Raw genomic sequence first — 25,575 nt, 5'->3', positions numbered from 1 at the left:
TTAGTTTTTGTTGTAAACTGAAGACATTTGGGTTTCAGATAAAAAGATGAATATGAGACAAAAGTTCATGTTTTATTTCATGGTATTTACATCAGATGTATTAAACAACTCGGGACAGCACATTTTGTTTGAAGCCACCCACTTTTCAAGTGAGCAAAAGTAGTGCAATGTGATTGGTGGGTATTTCTAATTGCTCAGGTGTTGCCTTTTAGATTGGTTTCTTAAACATTAGTACTTGTTTTTGGCTTTGGTTTTCACCTGTGAAAACTGCATTTTCTGTTAAGCAAACATGAAGACCAGAGAGCTGTCAATGGGAGAAGAAAAAAACATCTTGAAGTTGAGAGAAGAGGGACAATCGATTACAGTTATTGCACAAACATTGGGCAATTTGGTATGTCCTGAAAAAGAAAGAAACTACTGGTGTACTGCGCAACAGTCATCGAACAGGTTGGACAAGGGTATTAACAGCAGTTGATGACTTAAACGTTGTGAAGAAACACCCATAGACAACAGTCAGTGACATCACTGCCAACCTCCACAGGGCAGGGGTGAACATATCACAATCCACGGCTCGAAAAAGACTTCGAGAGAAGCCATACAAGCTATACCACAAGATGCAAACCACTCATCAACGAAAAGAATCAGAAAGTCAGATTGGATTTTGCAAAGAATATCAGATGAGCCACAAAGGTTTTGGACTGTTGAGACCAAAATTAACCTTGACCAAAGTATGAAAAAAGAAGGGATCTACCTATGTTCCAAAACACACAAGCTCATGTGAAGCATGGTGGAGGTAATGTCATGGCTTGCATGGCTATTTGTGGAACAGGCTCCCTAGTCTTTATTGATGATGTAGCTCAAGATAGCAGCAGAATGAATTCTGAAGTATACAAAACCATGTTGTCTGTCAATTTACAGAAAAATGCATCCAAACTAACCGGAAAAGGTTCATCATTCAACAAGACAATGACTCAAAACACAGTGCCGACACAACAAAGGACTTCATCAGGGGGGAAAAGTCAAAGGTCTTAGACTGGCCAAGTCAATCACTGAACATTAACCCAATAGAGCATGTATTTTACCTTCTGAAGAGGAGAGTGAAGGGAGAAACCCCCAGAAACAAACAAGAACTGAAAGAGGCTGCAGTAAAGGCCTGGAAAAGCATTTCAAATGAAGAATGCAACAGTCTGGTGAAGTCAATGGATTGCAGGTTTGATGCCGTTATTGCAAGTAAGGGTTACACCACCAAATATTAAATGTTATTCACTTTAAGTTAATTTAATCATGTCTGATCCAATACTTTCGCTCACCTGAAAAGTGGGTGGCTTCAAACAAAAGGTGCTCTGTCATGAGTTGTTTAACACATCTAGATGTACATAACATGAAATAAAAGCTGGAATTCTGAACTTTTGTTTCATATTCATATTTTGATCTGAAACCTAAATGTTTTCATTATACAACAAAAACAAAGGAATTGACGTTGCAGGTCCAATAATTTTGACGGAACTAGTTCTCAGTTTCAAGAAAGTTGGTGACCCCAGATCTAGAGAGAGGTCAGCAGTGTACCAGCATATGAGGTTTCAAACTTTCGAATGATTCACAAAGAAGTAGGCAAAAGAAGGCATGCTCGGTTACCTCCGTATTTACTATTTTTCCATTTGATTGTTTTAGATTCATGGCCTACAAGTGTTCATGGAAATATTGACTGTGTGACTTTAGTACTACGTTAGGGTTCCGATAATTATGCACAAGCTGCCGCTGTAGGACCAGAACTCCATTGTAATAGCAAAACAGTGTAGACTTCTAGGAAGTAGCGTACAAAGGGGGGTGGACATCCCCCGGAGGGGGGCATCCAACGACCCCACCCTCAGTTGGCGATCGGCTGTAGGGGGCATTCCAGCTGCCTGAGCATCAATCCTAAAACCGCTTAGCCGGTAGTGTACGTTAGTGATAGACAACAGCACGTTTAAATTTTCAGACAAATTTGGATTACATTGCCGCCATACGAACGGAACGAACATTTGGTACCTAACCCTTCGGTGGGGACTTAACTGACTTGACCCACCTCAGTACTACTACTCTCACTTCACAATTATAGGAAGTCAAGTTTTTCTATACAGCTCCTAATCACAAAAGAGTCTCAAAAGGGCTTCACAGGCACACAGTTGCAATGATTGACGACACAACCTAATCTGAACACCCAATCGCTCAAAGAAAAACTGAAAACCCCATTTGGGGAAAAAAGAAACCTTGAGAAGGGACCGCACATGGAGGGGCAACCATCAATGCCGTACAAAAAAACACAGTAACATCACAACTGTGCCACATACTAAATGGCAAGCAAAAGACAAATGATTAATCTCTTGACTAATACTATAGTTTATTTAGTTAATAATTGATTAATATAGGGTTTACCTCCCACAGTAGTCTTTTGGGGGTTTTCGGAAAGGGATGAATAAAACAGTCTACAACCATACAACAAGCCATTTTGCAAAGATTTGCCCAAAGTTGTCAAAAAGCCACTTAAAAAGACCAAAAACTGTGAGGCAAATGTAAGGCAATGCCGTCGATATAAAGAGACAACATGGCGCCCTTCAACTATCATTCATTCATTCATCTTGTGCGTGCTGGAGCCTATCCCAGCTAACTTGGGACGAGAGGCGGAGTACACCCCAATCGCAGGGCACATATAAACAATTAGAGTCTTCAATCAACTTACCATCCATGTTTTTGGGATGTGGGAGGAAACCAGAGTACCCGGAGAAAACCCACGCAGGCACGGGGAGAACATGCAAACTCCACACAGGCGAGGCTGGGATTTGAACTCCGGTCCTCAGAACTGTGAGGCGGATGTGCTAATCAGTCCTCCACCGTGCCGCCCCCTTCAACTATGTGATGTGGATTTAATCAATGGAGAGTAGTGTGGTGAGTTCAGTGTCCACACTTTCTTTTCTACGGTTTTGGGGCAACCTAGTGTATTTGAAATATGATTGATCGTGATACTGTATGAAATAATATTTTTAGAATCTTGATTTTTTTAATGTATTCATTTAGTTATTTTTCCGGCATAGTGCTGGACTGATGAACACATCTGCCTCACAGTTTAGAGGTCATAGGTTCAAATTTGAGCTCTGGCCTTCCTGTGTGGAGTTTGCATGTTCCTCTGTGCTTGTGTGGGTTTTTTCCGGGTACTCCAGTTTCTTCCCACGTTCCAAAAACATGCATGGTAAGTTAACTGAAGACTCCAAATTGTCCCTTGGTGTAAATGTGAGTTAATGGTTGTTTGTCTTTATGTTGTGCCCTGCAATTGCCTGGCGACCAGTTCCGGTGTACCCTGCCTTTCACCCAAAGTCAGGTGGAATAGGCTCCAGCTCACCTGCCAGGTGTCAATTGTCCAATCCTTTCTGTATTTGTTAATCTTTTCTTGAATGACTGTTCTTTTTGTATTGATTGTTTTACTACTATGCCTCTATATGAGTAAAATGTTTAAATCTATCCTAATTGTACTGTAAACTGTTATCCATTGCAATAAAAAAATCTGATTGGTTTAACAAAGTGTGCCACTGCCTCTCAACTGATTCTTATGCTCCTGGGCAGATTAGAGTGGTGTGGCATCACAGAGACTGACATCTGATTGGACAAAAATAAATAAATAAATCCAACATCCACATAGCTACTGACTGGAGGCAGTTTAGCCTTGACCAATGTTATGAAATGATAGAACAGACTCTTGCAAATACATTTAGTTTTCATGCAACAGATATTAGATCTGTGTAGTGATGTTGAGGAACAGAGGCTTTTTGAAGCAATGACTAACTTTGGGACAATTGGCCTAACATGATTCACTGCTTCGAAGCATTTGACACACTTAAAAAGTGCTCCATCGGTCGGCTAAACCAGCATATTTCTCTTCAAGGGAAGTGTTGCCAAAGCTTCTTTCATGGCTGTCATGTGTTTCACTGTTACATGTGTCCAATAAAGACCTATATTAGTTGTCTATCATTGTCATTGTGTTATTCGGTAGATGAATGTTCCAAAGTTACTATTACTATAATGCCTTCATATTGGGAAGGTGAATCTGTATTTTTTATATCAATGTCAATATATCAAGTTATATCAAAACACAATTTATTTATATAGCACTTTTCATACATCCATGGCGTTAACCCACTCGTTGGAGTTAGCTGACACGGATATTGACTGTTATAGTCGTTGGCAACGGGATCTGAGGGAAATGGGTGAGAAACAACTGTTTAGGCCATGTCATGTGTTTAGGCAGGCTCGGTAAAGCAGATGCGGAACCATTTTCACGGGAGCTGTTTCTTTACGGACGTTATACCGTTGAACTGACGGTGCTCTCATGAATGAAGTGTCATTATTTACAATGGAGGCTTAAAAACAACAGCTCCCAGTTCACGTTGTTGTCGCTTTTGGGTCGCTTTAACGTATCTAAAAGCTTTCCTTTGCCTGGACTAGTACCCCGTCTTGTGCGTAAAGTTTGCGTGTTATCAGCGAGCCAGGCTGAGGAAGCAATAGCGGTGCTGTTAGCCTGTTTAGCTAGTCGACCGCTTCACTAATTTTCATAGTCCCAACAACAACAACAAAAATTTAGCAAATATGCTGGACAGTATAAGTGAGCTCCCCGTTGAAAAGCAGATATTTTATTCTGTTTTGGTCTTTTCGTGGACGGTGTATCTATGGGAGGCCTACCTTGCACATAGACAGGTAAATACTGCTCTTTATTCACAAAGAAGAAAACTTCACGTTCGCTCTTTTAAGTACCAAAGTGTACGAAATAGTAAGCAAATTGGCGATATGCATTCTACTAAAAAATTAATTGTCATATATTGAAAGATGGATAGATAGAGCAGCAGTATCATTGTGGAGGGATTAAATAAATGTAATGTAAACCTGCAAAAAATGCAAATGGTGTTGATATGTAATTACAGGTTAAGTCAAAAGTGTTTTTCAACGGGTGTATCATGAGCATTTGATATTTTTACTATTTGAGCCTCTTTGTCATCCCTGCAGCGAAGGGTTTACAGGTCGACGACACATGTGCCACAAGAGCTCGGAAAGATAATAGATTCCGAAACATTTGAGAAGTCTCGACTTTATCAGCTCGATAAAAGCAACTTCGGCTTTTGGTCTGGTCTGTATTCAGAGACAGAAGGAACGGTAAGATACTAATGAGTGATGGTCATTATTAGTTTTATTTATGGAGTGTTACTTGGGGAGTAATTTGTGTCTGCACTGTTACTGTCAAAGTTGATCCTCCTCCTGGGCGGGATTCCTTTTCTGTGGGGCATCGCCGGCGCAGGGACGAAACACTTTGGATTTGGCCCGGAGTATGAGATCATGCAGTCCCTTGTGTTTCTGACTCTCGCCACCCTGTTCACTGCTTTAACCGGCCTTCCCTGGAGTTTGTACAACACGTTTGTCATTGAGGAGAAGCACGGCTTCAATAAGCAGGTACTCTTCCTCCTTCAAAAGCGGATGGAAAACACTTCTTTTGTTTTTATTGTCCCTGTTTGGGTGTAATATGTAACATCTGAGGTTGAGCACAATCTAATCATGGTTGTTTGTTATAACAATTTGACCAATTTGATTGCAAAAAAAAGGGAAGTAAAATCTCTCCCTCTCAGCTTTGGAGGGATCATTTTTCCCACACAGACTGACATTAATGCAGTCACATACACCACTCCTTGTGGAAATAAGTTGTATTTACCACGCACCTGTAGGTCCAACTTTGCTGGGTTGACTTCTTCACCCCCATTTGGTGTTGGTGTTGCTAATAGCAGTAAGCAGAAAGATGACAGCTTCACAGGTAGTCTAAAAGAGTCTTTAGATGACAAATGAGAGCAGGTATGGAGATTCTGGAGATTTACTGCTTCAAATATGCTCCATTTCCAGTGTAATTCTTCTTATCCCAATTTTTTATTCGTTTAACATCCTTTGTGGAGGCTGCTCTTTCTTTTGATATGTGTAGTTTAAAAAAAAAAAGTAATTACTTGAAGTATGCTTGCATCTCGGGTGATGGATCACACATTCTGAAGTTTTGTATGTCTTTAGAGGTATAATTTTCCTCAAATATTTGGTCAAATTCCGAATAGTACGACTTAATAACCGCCTGACAGTATTAATGGTTTAATCTTGCTCATTAGACGCTGGGGTTCTTTGTCAAAGACGCCGTGAAGAAGTTCGCCGTGACTCAGTGTATCCTGCTGCCTGTAACCTCGCTGCTCCTCTACATCATAAAGATTGGGGGCGACTACTTCTTCATCTATGCCTGGCTGTTCACCCTGGCAGTTTCTCTGGTGAGCAGTGGACTTTTAGCACACGACCCCATTGGGGCTTCCTCTATAAATGGAGGCGGGTCCTCTTTTTACGATTGAATTCCATTTTTACAAAGGCGGCGTAAATCAGAGCATGTTGTTTACATATGCTAACACATCTGTATAGTCATAATTACTGTAAATATTTGTCTGCATTTGTGCTTATAACACTTTAACAGCAAAGTGTAGTTTACTACACTTACTGCGTTTAGATGGGCAGACAGATTAGACAGGATGGTTACTAGCAGTATTCACGTATACCCGAAGCGACCAACAAAGTTCAAACAAATTCAAGAGCAGCATTGAGGAGGAATTCTTTAAATTTAAATCTAATCCAAACAAGAAAAACAAATCTGACGATTGCAATGTTGTATGTGGTAAAAAAAAAAAATTGATATCTATTATTTACCACAACCAACAACTATGCTATAGTTTACAATTAGTGCAAAGTGGGGAGTATATTACAGTGGTGCCTTTAATTCATTTATGAATGAATGAATAAATTCTCTCCGCGACCACGCTCGTAGCTCTAACCACTCTTATCTCGAATCAACTTTCCCCATTGATATGAATAGAAATTTCATTTTTTTTTTGTTTTTCACAAAGAAAAAAAAATAGTACTTCATTTTCAAATCTAAATATACAAATATTATAAAAGATATTGGAAATACTTTTTTAAAAAAGTGACACACTGGAGTACATTGGTGTGTTGTGCTGTTAAATGGCATGGCCTTGAGAGTGCGATGTAGCTCTCCCGTAGCCGTCCGTCTCTTGTCGCTCTGGCAACAGGGACTGAGGAGGGCTTACTTAACCAGCGAGAGCTCAGGAAGCCGGCTGTTGTTAATGAGGAAGCCGGCTGTTTCAACTGCTAGGTGAAAAATACAGAATAGCTTGACAAAAGGCATTTTTGAAATTTTCAACCCAAATAGTCTTGCAAATCCGATAAAAGAACATAAAAGTAAAAAAAAAAAATATTTTTTGATGGCACAGGACCTTTACTATCACAATACTTTACAGTAATAAAAAACCCCAAAAACAAAGTGACGCGCGAAGCAATTGATGTGTACGCTGTGTGAGATAAAGCACAAGTGAGCTTGTAAGCCCAAGGAACATTTATCCTCAAAATTTGTTTGTAAACCTGATTTATTAGTTGATGTCTATGCTATTGGGGATCCTTTGTTGTCTTCTAAACATACCCTTGCTGTTGTCTCTCTGTTCTCAGGTCCTAGTTACCATTTACGCTGATTATATCGCTCCCCTGTTTGACAAGTTCACTCCTTTGCCAGAAGGAGAGCTGAAGACTGAGATTGAGGCCATGGCCAATAGTATAAGCTTCCCTCTCACTAAGGTTTACGTGGTTGAAGGTATGTGAATAACAACGAAACTGTTGTGTTTGTGTGTTTGGTATTACGAAAGCTGCCCGTGTTTCCAGGTTCCAAACGGTCTTCGCACAGCAACGCGTACTTCTATGGCTTCTTCAAGAACAAACGCATCGTGCTCTTTGACACCCTACTGGAGGACTATTCCCCCCTCAACAAGGGGGACGAGGCAAAGCCCGAGCAACCGGAAAATGACGGGGTTTACAGCGAATCCAAAGCCAAGCCAAAGGTTATGATGCCATAAATTTTGTTCGGACAGTTTGAAATGGAAACTTACTGTGCTTTCACCTTAGCACCCTTTAGACAATTTGCGGAGAAGCCTTTTCATATCAGAGGATATTGCAGGGTGTTCCAAAAAACTGCATGTAATTTGAAATAATATAAATGTATTTGGGCAAATGAAATTAAATAGGCTCCTTGTTCAAAATATAAAATGATTTTTTTTATCAAAGGCATTCTGATGGCCGATTTTATTAAAGGTTTTTTTATTACGCACTGCCTGTGACACAACAGCAGTTCTCCTTTTTTTGCCTTGCTCTTTTAATTTTTAGTGCCATGTCCAAATCTGCTTTCTAGTTGGTGAATTTTCATAATATTTCCTCAAAAATGCTCGCTACACACACTTGTTTGACAGCATATTATAACAGTGTTTTTCATTGTCATTCTTCACTCTTGGAAAAAAAAAAAAATTAACCAAACTAACATTTTCACACACATCGTTTAAATTTAAGGTCATTTGAGCCTGAAGTTTCAGAAGACCACAAAATTATGTCCATTGTTTTGGGAACAACCTGTATACTATCATTTTGGGGTCAACATTGTGGGGGTTCAGTTTCTTTCAAGTTTTTTTAATTTGGAGAATGGAAAATAGGTTCCCCACTCCTGTTTTAGACTGTTCTAACCAAACTAGAATTTCCACCAAGGCAGAAAACCTTGCAGTCTCTTGATTGAGAACCAAATCAGCAGTGTTCCTGGTAAGGTTGTGAGAAAGCAAATCCACTCAAGTTTGACCCGAAAAACTATATGATGATGATGATGTAACTACAAGTAGTAAACAGATAAGACCCTTCCTGAAACTTCGATTTGGCCTGTATGTGGTTGGTGTGTAGTCATACAGTAATATTTATACTAATATTTAATAGTATTAATATAGTGCTAGATTGTCAAAAATAGCTATATAATATCTACGTATATACATTTCTGTAATATAGAAATCAACTAATTCGGATCAGAAATGTGTCAAAGCCCCCTCACACAGCCGTCTCTAGACATTCAAAACTGCTCAGATAAATGAGATTTTGTGTTATTGAGCAATATTTCCAGCAGACATACTAACTGTGTTTGATGCTTTTACAGCACAAGAAACAAGGATGCAACAACCAAGAGATCCTTGCCGTTTTGGGTCACGAGCTGGGTCACTGGAAGCTCGGTCACACCGTCAAAAACATTGTCATCAGTCAGGTAATTATTTCACTTATTTTTCATTTCGTTTATTTTTGACTGAGGTATATTAAATGAGGTGTTAACAACAGCTGTCTCTTCCTCCTACAGATGAATTCCTTCCTGTGTTTCTCCCTGTTTGCTGCTCTCATTGGACGGAAGGAATTGTTTGTCGCATTTGGCTTCAATGACAGCCAGCCGACCCTAATTGGCTTGATGATTATCTTCCAGTTCATCTTTTCTCCTTATAATGAGGTGACCATGAGGACATCTTCATCATTTAATCTCGTAGTCCCCCCCACACACACACAAAAACGCACTGCAGTAAACCAATGTTTATCGTGGGGATACGTTCCAGACCCACCTGCAATAGGTGAAAATTCATCATAAAGACCATAGTTTTTAATAACTTCTACCTCTCACACACGCTTTAAACTCATTTAAACTTAAAACACTCTTAAATTTAAATTTATTAAAATTATTCTTTAGCACCTGAGCTCACTCTTACGCTCAGACAGTTCTCCAAATAAGAGGCAAAGTGTTCTTGCTTTAAGCTGTTATTTGTCACTCCCAGTAGACGTTTACTGTAAAACTGACACACACCAACAACTGAGAATTAAAAATTTAAACACCAATATTTTCAACCAAACCACAAAAAAGTCAGCTATCTTAATGCTAACATATCACGTTAAACGCCTTGGATGAACACTGTCATTTACTTGTTTGTTATGTAAATTAGCATATACTTTACGGTAATTACAAAGTTTCACCTACCTGGCAACTTTAACAAGGAACAGCAACACATACAAACAGCATATAACAATACTCAGGCTTTTGTTCTCTCTGGCCTGTGGGAACGACGACTATTACTGGATCTTAGTTGGGGACCTTCTCCACCTCTTATTCTTGGTCAAAATTTTGCTCCATCTCTTCCAGTTGACCTCAATGCTGCCCGGCATTTTGCGCCACAATGTGGTACTACACTAAAGGCGCACAACTCTAAATTTGGACTTGCCTGTTTATTGTAAAAACCCATAAAAAACAATTGCTTAAAACTTTGCATTATAGTAGGTGTCTGAGCGATGAAATCGTAGGGGAACACTGTAATTTACTCGTTTGTTTCGTCGTTGCAGCTTCTGTCCTTCTGCCTGACGGTCCTGAGCCGCAGGTTCGAGTTCCAGGCTGACGCTTTCGCGCGGAACATGGGCAAAGCCTCTGAGCTCTACTCGTCCCTCATCAAGCTGAACAAGGACAACCTGGGTTTCCCTGTGGCCGACTGGCTCTACTCCATGTGGCACTACTCCCACCCGCCCTTGCTGGAGCGCCTCAGAGCGCTGGGCAACGTCAAGCAGGACTGACGGGGCCGTAAGGGGGAGCGGCGAGCGCTGCCTCCTCCCAAGGGCCTCCGGTGACCCCTCCTGGCCCTGTGACGACTCCCTTAGCCTCCCCCTCATCTTATTTTATCTTCTTTTAGTAAATTCATTTAAGAATTCAGTTTTGTGTTTGTTTTAAACAGTAAAACATCAGCACAAGGCAGCCTAAATAACTGAAGGGCACAGAGGCCTCAAGAACGAACGTACTAAGAATACATGTGGGCAATGTTTTAAATTGAAGTGTTTGTCAATGTAAAAACCATGTTTGGCAGATTGGCTAAGAAGAAATGAATTTGTGCACTGTGTGTACTATTATGTAAACAAACCCATGCCATTCCAAAGCGGATAAAGTGCAGTTTGACAGTAAGTTAACATAAAAGTCAGATGTGGCGAATGACGTGTGACATAGACCCACAGTCCATAATATTCATGTCCTTGCTTCCGTTGTCACTGTTTCATCAGAAATATTAGTAACACTGAATACTCCAGTTCCCAGTTTAGGCCGTGCTCTATGTTATCAAATTGTGCCTCTTAATTGTCTTTGTTATGATACTTGACCCTGTTAGAGACACAGCAGTGCTGACATTTTCATTTGCAGGTGAATTTGACTTGTGATTTTCAATTTTCTTTGCGGGAGGGAATGGGCACCTGTTTGCTGACTGGGGTCCAATGTACCTGTTACATATGTGACTAATGACAAGTGTATTGAAATCTATTATAGAAAGAGGAAAGAATGAACTTTGGATTTTCAAGTTTATAGATGTTTGTTCTCTTGATTTGATATTTGGTATGCAACCGGCCCAGAGTTGTAGGCTGTGTGTCTATAAGGGACTTTATTAGAGGTGAGGTGGGGGAGGGGGCGGTCTGTCTGGTTGCTTGTTCAGACAAGTGTCAAAAACATTACTCTTTTGCTGAATAAAATGATTCCAAGCCTTGTGTGGTTTTTATTTAATGAATTAAAAACAAATTACACTATTCTGAGGATTGTGACAAGTTTACAATTTAAAAAAAAATCCCAGTTGGATTACATTTTTTTTTAAGTGATTAAAGTAAAAGTAACAAATAATTCAATTGAAATGAAACAATTAAGTTAATGGTATAGTACAGAGGTGGGGAAAGTATGACCCACTTTGTTGTTTAGTTCAGCTCACTGAGCAGTTACTTTACAAATGATTGCACTGAAATTGAATTGAATTGAAATATATTTTTACCAACTCATTTTAAGGAAACTGCTTAATTTATGCAAAAATGTCCTAATATTTGTTGCACTAATTGAGCCCCTAAAATTGGTTAGTAAAAATGTATTTATTCATTGTCTCACCAGATTTTGGTATTTCCTCAAACTTTCTTGAATTGTCTCACCCAATTTCATTGCCACCAAATTATTTCTTATTTATACCAATTTATTTTAAATAATCAAAAATATCAAGTTGACAGTTTTACATATATTTAACATTTTTATATATGAACTGGTTAATTTATGTGTTGCAAATTTGTAAACTCACCATTTTTTCCATCTATTTGATTCTAAATCATAACATTAAAACTAGTAAAATATATTTTTTATATAAGTGCATCTTTTGTATTAAATGCTTCATTACTTATAATTACATTATTTAATAAATCTGAGAATTAATTATTGAGTTTACGTTAAAATAAACATATTTTATACAGTAGTTTCAACTATTTTTTTTTCTTTGTCTCTTCCACGAAATACCTAGCCCGGCTGTCCGTTTAAAAAAAAAATGTTTATCAAATGTGACCCTTGCCCATAAGTTTTGCCAACCGCCGTTACAGTTACGTCACACATTTGACAAAGTTATATTAACAATGAAAATCCATCCATCCTTGAATTATAATACCATCAATATTAATGTAGTTTTTAATCTTAATATATTTTATTTTATTTTTTTAACTGTGAAAGACGGTTGATATTAGTTCAGTTCAAAGTGTACATGAACGTGCGGGCTCACGATTTTTATTTTGAGACTTTCCATTGGACAAAATGGGGGAGATTTATTTTGCATTAACGGCTTACAACGCGTATATTAAATATATTACACAAAATGTATCATCATTGTTAATCTACTTAGTTTTAAAATCAAAATAACGTCAGAAATATTTGCTAGGTCTTCCGGAAGACAACTTTTAAAGTGGTGGCCACACCCTCTATCTGGGTACCAATGGCGCCGTCCTCTGGCTGTATGTATTTACAGACAAGGGCAAACCGCCGGACAGGAGGCGCTGCTGCTGTCATTGTCATTTGCTACTCACATTAGCTAGCATGGCGATCTTTTTGAGGCCTAATGTCCGCGGTTTGCTCACTTTACAGCAGAGAATGGCATCCGACCAGGTAAAACTATGTCCATCGGGCCTACCTCCTCAAAAAACAACAACACCGATTTCTGCCGCTATAATGCCATTTTGTTGTGATTAATTTCAAATGAATTTACATTAGCTCCAAAGTTTACCTTGCCTTGTATGACAGCTTGATAAACAAGTGGAGTTTGCATGAATATAGGCTAAAGAAAATGTTAATAAGCAATTTAAGGGACGCTTTTTTTATGCATTTGCATCAATTTAACAACATAATTGTCAAATAAATTAAGGTATAATAAGTAAAACATTTATTTATAATTATAAACGGCTTTGGCCTTGTGACCTGGCTCTGGCTGTATGTTTTTTTTTTTTTAAGTTTAAACCCATTCTATTACATTACAGAATTGACACATTTTCCTCATTTGAGTCAAATGTTTGGACCTCCCAAACTTTTACAGCCGTGGCACATGTCACGTTATAAATATCTGAATAACCCCACTGAACTAAAATGTCACAAAAAGTGTCTACAATGAAATCATCATGAATGTCGTCCTGGTTTAAACACAAATGTACTTGCTCAGTGTGAAATCTCGAAAGCTATTCTGTTGTATGACTGGCAACAGGTGGATACACAGGTTGTACCGTCTGTCATCTAGTGGAAGAGCATTAAATTGTTCTGCCTGTCACTATACTTCGACAGAATAGATAGATGAACAAAAGTACATTATTTGTTGTAAATAATATTTATCTTATTATCCATCCATCTTCTATACTGCTTAACCTCTAATTAAGTGAAATTGCATCATTTCCCGTGGCACATGTTAACATGGAATCACTTTTGTAGAATAGTTTGAAATGGGGCATCTGATGGTACACTTTCTATTCTTTCTCTTCTATACTGCAAAAACTACAATGTAACCCATATTAAAGATCTCAAATCAAGGGAAAATAAGCGTAATCTTTGTGTTTTCTTAACAGGCTCTTTTTGTCAAAGAACATTTAACTTGCTTCATAATTTTTTCCCCTTAAAGAAATCAAGATATTCTAACTTGTATTTGAGATTTTGTTACTGGTTATGATTTTAGTTTAGCTAAAAAAAAGGCATGCCATAATCTATAGGTGTAGGTAGTATACACTAATTTTAAGACATCAGTGTTTTTTTAGGCTAGCTATGCTTACTTGGTTTAAGAACTCTTGCCAGGTCAAATTATCCTCTTCTATTGGCAGATAATCTTTCTTAAATTAACCTTCCTCATTTCATTAATTCTTTTTTTAAGACTTTTTTTTTTTTTTTTGTAGTGTATGCTCTGTCTACTCTTCACCTTCATCATCTTGATATGAATTAACCTGAAACATGAGTAAATGTCAGTGGAAGAAATGTCTTTGTTACTCACTCGCTATTGAACATTTTCCCACTGGGCTGGCCCTCTCCATTGCAGCTGGGTGAGCTGGGTAAAGGTGCAGGAAAAGGTGGCGGAGCTGGCGGGTCCATCCGAGAGGCCGGTGGAGCCATGGGAAAGAAACAGGCGGCAGAGGAGGAAATGTACTTTAAGTAGGTGTTGTTTCTTTACTATACCGATGACCTTTCTGAGCCTGGGCTGTTTCAGTACAGTAGTACCTTGGCTTGGCAGAATTGTTTTTTTCTCTCTGTGTTGCGAGACATAATATGAGTTACAAGTGAGTTTCTGAGATGCAGCGACTCGAATGAAGAGTATTTTATGTCTTACATTATCCTTAGGTCTGATGTGCATGTTAATAGAGGATTTGTCCCGAACGGGTCAGGCCCGACAATCGGCCCAAAATTTTGAAGTGTGTGGGGGTACCCGACATCTCCCAAGTCATGATGCCGGCCGGGACTTGTGACGTGGAACAGAATGTAGCCAATCAAGAAGTGCCCTGACTCAAGAAGAAGAAAACGACTGTAAATAAAAACAAACCTGTATTACCCGATGTCTTTTTTTTTTTTTTTTGTATAAAAGTGGGTTCACCGGATGGCACGAAGTATTTTCCAAAGTCCTTTTACAAGGCTCCCAGCTTCAGCAATCTTCGGAAACCCTCGGCAAAGATCAGCGCATATCCAGTTGGGTTTCTTCTTCTTCTTTGGTTTTGTTAGATCACGATTGATCATGCAAGATATCTGCCGCAGATGACTGGTTCCTTGATCGACGGTGGAACAGAATCTTTATATACGTGGTGTTGAGATTATTGGAGCACACTACACACAATATGACCAAAACTGTTAAATTCCTGTTTTTTATTTATTTATTTTTTTTAATCTTTGTGTGGAGTCTGTAGCAGGTAAAAAAAAATCTTTAAAGTTGGAAAGATCCTTGTGTACCAGGCCTAAGCCACCCTGACTCCAGCTCCTGATGTCACCTACTAGGCCAAGCCCCTTAAAGGCACACATACAACGCTACAGTAGTGACTTTCGACTTGTCCCAGGGAACAGAAATTACACTTTCTAAAATCAGTTTCTTTCTTTTAATTATCAGTTTTATGTTTTTATGAAATACAGTGCTGTTTTTTTTATAAAAAAAATTAGCCTCTCATTTCAGTGGGGAAAATTTATTTGCTATACAAGTAAATTGAGTTACAAGCTTGCTCACAAAATGAATTAAACTTGTAAGTCAAGGTAACGCGGTAATCTGTTTTGTGATCTATCTTCACAAAAGGCGCAAGGAGCAGGAGCAGCTGGCTGCACTGAAGCAACACCACCAGGAGGAAATCGACCACCACAAAAAGGAGATTGAGCGTCTGCAGCGGGAGATTGACCGTCACAAGGGGAAGATCAGGAAGCTGAAGCACGACGACTAATCAAAATGAGCTTCCGCCAGGCATCTTTAATCACTGCTGTATTGCATCTAAAAAAATTATTTTCTCCCTTTTGAAACGCACGTGTTCTTCTGCCGCTCACCATCTCAGAGTAGAATTCCATTACCGGGAAGGCATGATTGGGTGGTGAATTGTTGTTTAAAGCAATTGCAACAGTTCACAAAAAGAATGTTGTTTCCATGGAGCAGTGTGACATGATTTGCATGAACTGTTGCATGTTTCATACAGCAAATAAACATGATCTTGTGTGATAAATGCATTTTGATTGCACAGAATAAGCTCTCCCTGTTGTTGTTTTTTCTGTTAAATAAGTATTCATTCATTTCTTTGGTGCTTTTTTTTTTTGTCATATTAGGGTCAGGGTTGAGCAGAAGTCTTTCCCAGTTGATTTTAAGCAAGAGGCAAGATACACCCTGGACTGGCTGCCACCCAGTTGTAGGGAACCTATAGCCAAACCTGCATTCACACTTAACATTTGCACCCATGGACAATAACATCTTCAATGAATCAAACATGAATGTTTTTGGAATATGGGAGGAAGCCAGAGGAAAAACATGAAAACTTCACACAGGAATGTTGTATTGGTGATACTGCCAACTTTGTTATACTATTACAATATGAGGCACTTCAAAACCTCTTCAAAATGGCTGCTATCGTTACATTATTATCAAATGAAAGTTCACATTTTAATACCTCTGTGTTGATATCTATAGATATAGAAATCTAAAACAATTTGCATTTTTATTTTTAGCGGCACAATTTATGATACTCATCTTGTTTTATATTACATTTGAGTCTAACACAGTCATCCTACTAAAACATTAGGCTATTGGTATGCTGCAGTACAGGGGTGAACAAGGTATGGCCCGTGGCCCACCGAGCATTTACAATATAAATTTCAAGAGAGTAATACCTGATGCATTAATTTAAAAAAAATGGTTAATTAAAATGTATTTATTCATTCTGTTAATCTTTCTCATTAAATAATTGGTTAATAAATTAAAAATATACATTTAACATAACATACCTCCATTTTATTAAATAATTTGTTAAATATACATTTAACATATCTGCATTTTATTAATTTGTTAATTAATTAGAATTAAATTAACCATAATACAATTTAAAATGAGAATGAATCGATAAGATAAACCTTTACAATTTTCTTAATATATAGTTACATTTCAGTCAAACTTGTTTTTATTTAAATAGATGTTATATTTTATTAAATATTGGTCGAATTAATTATATTTACATGAATATAAAATATAACGAAAAAAAACAAAACATGAGAATACATTATTTTATTATTAAAATCAAACAAATTTACATTTTTTACATGCACATTTTTAACTTTTTCAATTTTCTTTTTGAACGCTCTGCTCTTCCTGCACAAGTGTTCTGTGTCCATCCGTCCACATGTGATGCTGGAACATTTTCAACACAAACGATAAAGCTTGTGGAACATCACTTCCGCCAGCCCGTGTTTTTTACCACTGGAGTCCCCGTGCATCTTTCTTTTCGCGCATCATGGCGGACCGCTTCAATAAGGTGGGCAACAGCGAAGGGCTCGTATTCTTATTTTCATCGGGTTCTCAAGGTAGTTTCGGCCACGTGTTTTCGTTAACTTGCGTTCGAGCACGTTACTATATCACAATGTGAAAACAGGGCTTCTATTTTGTTACAGAATGTAGTTAAATTCGTTTTGTCTGTCTGCTGCCTTCTCCGAATGGACATTCAGATCATCATGGCGGCTTTGCCAGCTAACTATGTTAGCTTGAAGCTGAAGTCTCGGTTAGTAAGTTAGAAACGGTTGGAGAGTATGTAACAGTTATTGATATGTTTAACTTACAATTTCAGCACGTACATGTCGACTGAAGCATCTGCTCGCTAATTTGTTGACATGGTTGATAGGACACGTAACCGGCAAGGCAGCCATGTGCTCATCTTGGAAACTCATTTTCAAATTTTGTCAGTGCCTTCATAAAATCATCATGGAAAAAAATATCTGCAACTTACTTTGACGCTAATGCTTGTTGCTCTTGGCGTCCTCGTGATCAATTCTTTTTTTTTTTTGTTGGCTTATCGATTTGTGGCCTTTTTTTGGGGGGGTCAGGTTCTGCTACTGGATGGCAGGGGCCATCTACTTGGTCGGCTGGCTGCCATCGTTGCCAAGCAGACCTTGCTGGGTATGTATGTATCTTGTGAATCTGTAGCACTTATGTTAAAGATAAATGTGCCTTTTAGTTATTGTCACTGATGATTACTTTGACCCTTGGTTGAGTTTAACGACCATGAGAAAACTCACATGCACTACCATCTGAGACAATGTTGTAAATGACAAATTTTTATTTCAGTTCATATTTCGTTTGGTATCAATTACTCAGCCTTTATTTTCCATTTTAAAGGACACAAAGTTGTGGTGGTAAGGTGTGAAGGCATCAACATCTCTGGCAATTTCTACCGTAACAAACGTAAGTACCTAAATAAATCACTCCTTTTAAGGCTGCCCTCTCATTTTGACAGACATTTTTTAGTCAAAGTGAAATAGGAAAAAGTAAGGTGACGTGCTTTGTACATAGTAGTAAGAATCAGCCACATTGAGTGAAAACAGCCTTAGTTCAGAATCTTAAATGTGTCAGTGATGTTATCTGAAACAATATTTTGAGTTTTAAATGGCCATGAAAATACTTAACATGCACTACCATCTGAGACTCATACATTGCACTGAAATGGAATCCCACAATGTCTTGTATGTGCCTTTGTCTAATAATTTGATGTTCAATGCTGTAGTTAAGTACCTGGCTTTCCTACGCAAGAGGATGAATACCAATCCCTCTCGTGGACCATACCACTTCAGAGCTCCCAGCAGGATCTTCTGGAGGACGGTCAGAGGTGAGACTCAAGCAGACACAAAATGACTACCCAAAGCTACTCATTGTGTAGCACCTCCTGTTCCCCAACATGATAAAATGTACAGTGGAAGTTGAACGCCCCAAAAGTGGTACAAGTTGCAGTTCTGGACAAATTTGCCTCAAAAAGTGAACAATGCTTAAAGCCAAGGGAGGTGTCAGTCAATCTCGGGACTTTAGCTTTTTGCTTATTGTGCTTATTTAGAAATAAGTTTATTGCCATTTTTTTAAGTGTTTCATTCAAGGGCAAGATATTTTTTCCTCTCCCAGTGAGGTTGTACTGTACCTTATTCTCTTAAAACACAATAAATACCTTCCCATTGAATAAAATAAGAAATGGTGGAAAATGCAGATTTTGATTAACAAATGTAATTGATAAGCCTCAATGATAGTTATTTATGCGGCGCGGTCCTGCTTGTGGTTCCAACTTCCATCACCACCATAGCCCAGGTTGAGTCAAGTGTGGCTATTCGAACAGGGTGCTGGGTTAGCGGCCAGCAGCCATTTTTCCAAGGATTCCAAGGAGTGATGTCAGCTATCTCTATTGTCCAAGCGATGTCCAAACTCTATGCTGTAAACTCTCCAAACTCTAGTAGTCTATTCAAACTACACAATCTTTATCCAAACTCTGAGCTGACTATGACTATTAAAAACACACACATTTTGAGTGGGGCCTGCATGAGGGGTTTATATTGCTGTCAAACGTCGTGGAAATCTCTGAAGTGCTTCCCGAATCGGTCACATGGTGCAGCTAGGTTTCGGACGCAATCACTTTTGGCTCCTCCCCTAAATGAAGCAGGCTTCTATACACACTTTAAGGAAACGTCCCTTCCATTATCCGACATGCCTCAAAGCCTTGGCTCGTCCCTTAACGTCACTACTGAATAACATGCTCGACTTCATACAGTGCACTCATCCGGTTTTCTTTCTACATACAAGTGGTGAGTGTGTGTATATACAGTCCCCTCCAAAAGAATTGGAACGCCAAGGTCCAATCCTTTGGTTTTGTTATACTGAAGACAATCTGGTTTCATAGATGAATATGAGACAAAAGTTCAGAATTCCAGCTTTTATTGTTAAACAACTCAGAACACAGCATGTAGCGAAAAGCATAATGACTACCATGGAAATTACCACAGAATCCTGTCAGGTGTCTTCAAAATCGTTTGTTTTGAGTTTTATTATAGTGCTTATTTTCACTTTTAAGACTGTGCATGTATAGTAAAATGTTTCACGAAGGCCTGGAAAAAATTAATTCATGCCAAATTACGGCCCGTATTTTTCGGACTATAAGGCGCACTTAAAATCCTTACATTTTCCTCAATCGACAGTACCTTATATATGAATTCTGGTTGTGCTTACTGACCTCAAACCGATTTTATGTGGTACATGGCGCTCAAAAATCTGTCAATGTTTTAGTACTACTTTGGTAAGCTACGAAGCCGGATTGTCGGCGCGTTACAGCTACTGTAGTGAGGAGCCTCGTGGAGTAACACTACCTGTGCTTCACATTTTGTGTATAAGTGACTTATCTGACTGTTTTGTTTCGCTTAATGCGCCTTATCCGGTGCGCGTTATGTATGAAAATAGACCCATTCATTGATGGTGTACCTTATCCAGCCAATACTGTATTTTTCTGACTATAAAACGCACTGAACAGTTTGGTCAACATTGGACGTTCTGCTGAACAAGGGCTTTCTGTGGAATAAAAATTTGAGCCAAGCACATTACCCCTCTAAACAGCATTGATGAGCTCTTCATATCACAATCTAATCTATTGATGATAGTCTTATTGGATCTGACTTATGAGTTGAGTTAGGGTAAAAATGTGGTTGGACAGACTTAACTGCTGTTCTGTTTTTATTTAATGACTTGTATTGAAGGTGAACAATTGTGTGCCAACTAGGCATGCTGCCCCACAAAACCAAGAGAGGCCAGGCCGCTCTAGAGAGGCTGAAGGTGTTTGATGGCATCCCACCACCCTATGACAAGGTGATGTCACTGCACAACAGGGTGGCCTTACGCTGTACTGTCAATGATGCTCTTTACCTTACCTAGCCTTGTTTGACTGAGGTTTGAAATGAAAACACAAAATCTGAGACAATCCACCCTCACGGTGTTTGAAGCTCCTGGGCTTCTTTGGTATCTGATTTTTGCTTTTTCACTCATTCAGAGGAAGCGCATGGTCGTCCCAGCTGCTCTTAAGATTGTGCGCCTGAAGCCCACTCGTAAGGTGAGTCGTGTCCATTATCAGTCAATTGTGCAAATCTTTCAATTTAATCAGCAAGTGTCTCAACAGGGATGATCTGAAATCTGATAATGCATTGATGAAAACCTGCTTAACGGATCTGACTTCTGAGTTGAACCAGGAACATGTTAGCTTTAAATCCAAATATACACATTAGTTCCCATGTTTGAATGGGTATGTGTCTTCCGTAGTTTGCCCTCCTGGGACGTTTGGCCCATGAGGTGGGCTGGAAGTACCAGGCCATCACAGCCACGCTGGAGGACAAAAGGAAACAGAAGGCAAAGATACGCTACAACAAGAAAAAGGCCACCATCAAGCTGACCAAAGTGGCAGTGAAGAACGTCGAGCGCAAAATTGAAAAGTTCACAGACGTTCTCAAACAATACGGAGTTCTTATCTGAGTGTATTGTCTGGCCAATAAACAAGTTAAATCTCAAAAAGGAAAAATATATAATTTTATTAATTACACAAGACTGTGGTTGGTGTATATTCAGTTTGAGGTGACATTTGAGTTGGTGTCACATGTATAAAAGCAGTATGCCATAAGAACTTGACCTGCAATAAAAGTTTGTGGTCTGTCCCTCTTGGTATTTTTAAGGTTAATTTTTATCCACTAGAGGGCACTGTTGTACCTATTTTGGCCTCGTCTAGTTTTAACGATGTAACATACATGACAGGTTTAACAATTCAATTATTTTGTATAAATGTAAAAGTCCACAGCTTAATGTAACTCATTTAAGCGTTTTTGGTTTTTGTACCGAAGAAAGGAATGCCTTCCAAAAGGGCAGACTTAATTTGTCTACAGTTTACTGCATGAACTGGAAATGACGTTACCGACCAAAGCCACCCCGAGAAAGTAACTCGATTTATTTTCAGTAATTGACATAAGGCTTAGCAGGCGGCAGGTAGTACCTCTAATTTACGGAGGGGGCGCTTGTGATTTTTATCTAATCTCAAGTGTCAAGTGTGCAAATGGTGCAGATACTTCTCAAGCACATGAGTGGCCAGTATTAGTCAACAGCAGATATGCAAATAGTGCAGAGTGGCGAGACTACTGCAGTTAGTACATGAGTAATGTGTAAATGGCCCAACAGAGATGTGCCAACAATCTCAAAGACAAAATTGGCAGCATGTTAAATTAACTGTTTAAGAAGTTAATGGCAAGAGGGAATAGATTAAGGGTTCCTGTAAATAGCTTAGAAGAGTTACCTTTTTTCAAGAACAAAACCATAATGTTATCTTAAGATAAGGCATTTTTCCAAGATAATGTTACAATATTATACTTAAGTCAGAGTTTGAAAAAAGACGCCTTTATTCTGTAAGGCAGATGTGCTAACTACTATTCACTGAGTTGCTGAATCACAATTATATAAATGTGCAAACAGGTGTCTGGATGCCACTTTGCATAGAGCTGCCAACACAGGCTGATTAAATCCCAGAGAAAAACTGAGGTCGCAGTCCATTTCCCTCCCACGTGATCGATGACCATCACATAAGAAAGACTGTCAGTAAGGTGAAATTGCTGGGGAAAAAAAGGCAAAGAGATGGAAAGGCTGAAAAATTTATTAGGAGAATAAATTAAACACCTTTGCCTTTGTCTTATAAAAGGCCAAAGAGGTCCGCGTTGGCGCTTTCTTCTCTCACCATTGATTTTTTAGTGCTTACAAGTTGCCCTGCAGCTCCGTTGATTGAGCAGTCTGACTTTCCACATGGTAAAGAGCATTAACTGTGGGCTTATCAAAATGGATGAGGGGGGGGCTAGTTTCAATAATGCTCTCCGCGGAACAATAAACAATTGCTGCGTATCGATTCTTGCTTGCGTGTTCACAGAGGCATGTATTATAATCTAAAACATAGAGGCTACGTGTGCCTATGAGTGACATTAGCGCAAAAAGATCTGTCATTTACTGTGGCCTCGCTCAAATAAAGCTGCTGGTATTCAAATGCATTGGCCCCGAAGCCAGCACATGAAGCTATTGCATCTCACATGGAGTTAACACTTCCACAAGAGCGCTGTCCCAGGCTTTCCTGACGTATTTTCACTCCCCATCAGCATAAACAGGCCTTTTTAAACTGGCATCTGTTCAAGTACTTTATTTAATCTCCTTGTACAGGGCGCACATCTCAGCAACTCAGCCATTAAGGGCTTCGGATACAGCCATGCACCTCTGAAAACACACACACACGGACAATTTCCTTGTCTGATGGAGGTCACCCAGAACAAATTAATCCCTAATGAATCAAATTGAGTCGCGCAAACTGTATTATATATTGATTTTGTAGTTTCTCAAATGCAGCTTTGCCTGTGTGAAATGAGCTGTAAAGAGACAGATACGAAGTGAGGCTTAAGCAATCCCATTTATTTTTAGCCTTCATTACTGAATGATTACTGAACTTTCTTGCAGAGGGGATGAAGTTAAGAGACAGATGCACAGTGTACGGTCCAACAAACTATGCTATTACGCTGGTCGACCTCCATTTTGTTTGAACTATGCGTCACATAGGAAATCTGAATTGAATTACGGTAATCCCCTGTATTCACGGGGGAGATTTGATGCCCCCTCCTTAAATTTGAAGAACTGATGAAGCCTGCTCGGAGTCCAGTTGCAACTGATTCATGCTCAGAGAAAGTAACATCAAGCTACAACAATAAAACACTCTGCAAGCCCTGGATCAACAAGGGATGGGCATCACAATGGACTAATCATGAATCGATTTGTGGAATTCAATGTTGCTTAATCATGTCTTGAAGCAATTGGGGATCAATCCATGCGAACCTTCGCTACGACACAATTACACAACACCGGTGTCCAGAACATTCAAAGAGAGATTCTCCGACCCTGCCGTTGAAAATATTCCCAAAAATAACCGATCAATTGATTGTTAACTTCACACACAGTCAGTCTAGGACATTTCCTCAAATCTATTTTCTAAACTTGAGGAGTGTGTAATAAAAATTGTTGGGCGTGAGCATTTGCCCAATTCCCTCGATCAACTATGTTAACTAAAAACATGCATTAATTCATGCATTAATTGTTATTTTAGAAGGGATGGGACATTCTTAACTACTTTTTTGATGCCATTTTTGTACTGAACAGAATAATGCTGCTTGGAGGAGTTCTGACAGGAGGTCTGCTGGGATGTTGCTTTAGACATCAAACTCGTTGCGACTAAATCAACGATGCAACTGGTTGCAGCCGACTAGTACACTGAATCTTGCCTCAGTTGTTTCAAGAAGCAATTAATCAACGTTCCACACAATCGTCCGACAATGAGTTGCTCTTTTATTCAGATTCTTTTATCTTTGCAGTACATTGGGCTTGTGTCAACATTCAACAGCCAATTGGGATGCATTCATAACATGTGGCTGTTCCCTTCTCTATTCAATATGCACACTTGGGAATATCATCCCATGTAAAGGCTATGGTTTGGTGCCAAAGAGGCAATAATGTAAGAATGTATATGTGAGTGTGCTGGTTACATAAACACCATCCCAATGCCAATTTGCATAACAGTACATAATGATCTTCAGAAACCATCTGTTCTCTCCTCATTTCTATGTAGGCGGGTTGGAAATGACAATGTTTTCAGGGGTAGAATGATATGAAGACAATACAGTACTTTGAAATACTTTACAATAAACAGTAAACAGTGTGTCTGTTATGATCAATAACTAAGATTCAGGGGGAGTTAAGAGGTCTAGTCCAACCTTTAATCGATCAGGTTTTTTTCTGCAGTTTTTTCTGAGATGGTGACTGGAAGGGTATTTCATAACCTGAAGCACAAAAGGCCGGAAAATGCCCAAAATATTGAGGGGCTTTTACCATTTTATTGTTTGTATAATAAGATGGAGTTAAGAGAAGAACGTTTTAAAAACACTTGGCAAACTTTTTTCTCGATTAAAGGTGGTCAGGGTACTGGATGATATACAGTGGGTATGGAAAGTATTCGGACCCCCTTAAATGTTTCACTCTTTGTTATATTGCAATCATTTAAGTGATTTTTTTCCGCATTAATGTACACAAAGCACCCCATATTGACAGAAAAATAAACAGAATTGTTGACAGTTTTGAAGATTTATTAAAAAAGAAAAACTGAAATAGCACACAGCCATAAGTATTCAGACCCTTTGCTGTGACACTCATATATTTAACTTGGATGCTGTCCGTTTTTTTCTGATCATCCTTGGAATGGTTCTACACCTTCATTGGAGTCCAGCTGTGTTTGATTATACTGATTGGACTTGATTAGGAAAGCCACACACCTGTCGTTATAAGACCTTACAGCTCACAGTGCATGTCAGAGCAAATGAGAATCATGAGGTCAAAGGAAATGCCTGAAGAGCTCAGAGACAGAATTGTGGCACGGTATAGATCTGGCCAAGGTTACAAAAAAATTCTGCTGCACTTAAGGTTCCTAAGAGCACAGTGGCCTCCATAATCCTTAAATTGAAGACGTTTGCGATGACCAAAACCCTTCCTAGAGCTTGCCGCCCGGCCAAACTGAGCTTTGGTGAGAGAGGTACAGAAGAACCCAAAGATCACTGTGGCTGCGCTCCAGAGATGCAGTCGGGAGATGGGGGGGGGGGGAAGTTCTAGAAAGTCGACCATCACTGTGCAAGACACATGAAAAGGCTGCAAGGAGTTTGCTAAGGACTCCAAGATGGTGAGAAATAAGTTTCTCTGGTCTGATAGAACTTTCTGGCCTTAATTCTAAGTGTTATGTGTGGAGAAAACC

At 39.0% G+C, this 25,575-nt stretch overlaps 3 protein-coding genes and 2 non-coding genes across 5 annotated transcripts; all 5 read left to right on the top strand.

Annotated features, from left to right (window-relative positions):
• Nucleotides 1-4,338: 4,338 nt before the first annotated feature.
• Nucleotides 4,339-11,463, top strand: zmpste24 (zinc metallopeptidase, STE24 homolog). The gene is made up of 9 exons (XM_061696282.1): nucleotides 4,339-4,725; nucleotides 5,032-5,178; nucleotides 5,269-5,472; nucleotides 6,165-6,317; nucleotides 7,558-7,699; nucleotides 7,768-7,943; nucleotides 9,071-9,175; nucleotides 9,266-9,409; nucleotides 10,288-11,463. Exons 1-9 carry the CDS (start codon nucleotides 4,618-4,620, stop codon nucleotides 10,510-10,512), a joined length of 1,404 nt encoding a protein of 467 aa, XP_061552266.1. The 5' UTR covers nucleotides 4,339-4,617; the 3' UTR covers nucleotides 10,513-11,463.
• A 1,273-nt stretch (nucleotides 11,464-12,736) lies between these two features.
• On the top strand, nucleotides 12,737-15,937 carry atp5if1b (ATP synthase inhibitory factor subunit 1b). The gene is made up of 3 exons (XM_061696411.1): nucleotides 12,737-12,880; nucleotides 14,286-14,398; nucleotides 15,519-15,937. Exons 1-3 carry the CDS (start codon nucleotides 12,812-12,814, stop codon nucleotides 15,658-15,660), a joined length of 324 nt encoding a protein of 107 aa, XP_061552395.1. The 5' UTR covers nucleotides 12,737-12,811; the 3' UTR covers nucleotides 15,661-15,937.
• A 575-nt stretch (nucleotides 15,938-16,512) lies between these two features.
• rpl13a (ribosomal protein L13a) lies at nucleotides 16,513-21,418 on the top strand. The gene is made up of 8 exons (XM_061696914.1): nucleotides 16,513-16,537; nucleotides 17,135-17,229; nucleotides 17,795-17,867; nucleotides 18,087-18,152; nucleotides 18,472-18,573; nucleotides 20,497-20,582; nucleotides 20,764-20,823; nucleotides 21,030-21,418. Exons 1-8 carry the CDS (start codon nucleotides 16,513-16,515, stop codon nucleotides 21,237-21,239), a joined length of 717 nt encoding a protein of 238 aa, XP_061552898.1. The 3' UTR covers nucleotides 21,240-21,418.
• On the top strand, nucleotides 17,928-18,008 carry LOC133413276 (small nucleolar RNA Z195/SNORD33/SNORD32 family). The gene has a single exon (XR_009769857.1). It is a non-coding gene; the product is annotated as a small nucleolar RNA Z195/SNORD33/SNORD32 family (small nucleolar RNA).
• On the top strand, nucleotides 18,313-18,396 carry LOC133413277 (small nucleolar RNA Z195/SNORD33/SNORD32 family). The gene has a single exon (XR_009769858.1). It is a non-coding gene; the product is annotated as a small nucleolar RNA Z195/SNORD33/SNORD32 family (small nucleolar RNA).
• Nucleotides 21,419-25,575: the final 4,157 nt, after the last annotated feature.

Source organism: Phycodurus eques, chromosome 14 (genome assembly GCF_024500275.1).
Source record: "Phycodurus eques isolate BA_2022a chromosome 14, UOR_Pequ_1.1, whole genome shotgun sequence".
Taxonomy (NCBI): Eukaryota; Metazoa; Chordata; class Actinopteri; order Syngnathiformes; family Syngnathidae; genus Phycodurus; species Phycodurus eques.
The sequence above is the reverse complement of the archived record's forward strand: the minus strand, read 5'-3'. Positions and strand labels throughout refer to the sequence as shown.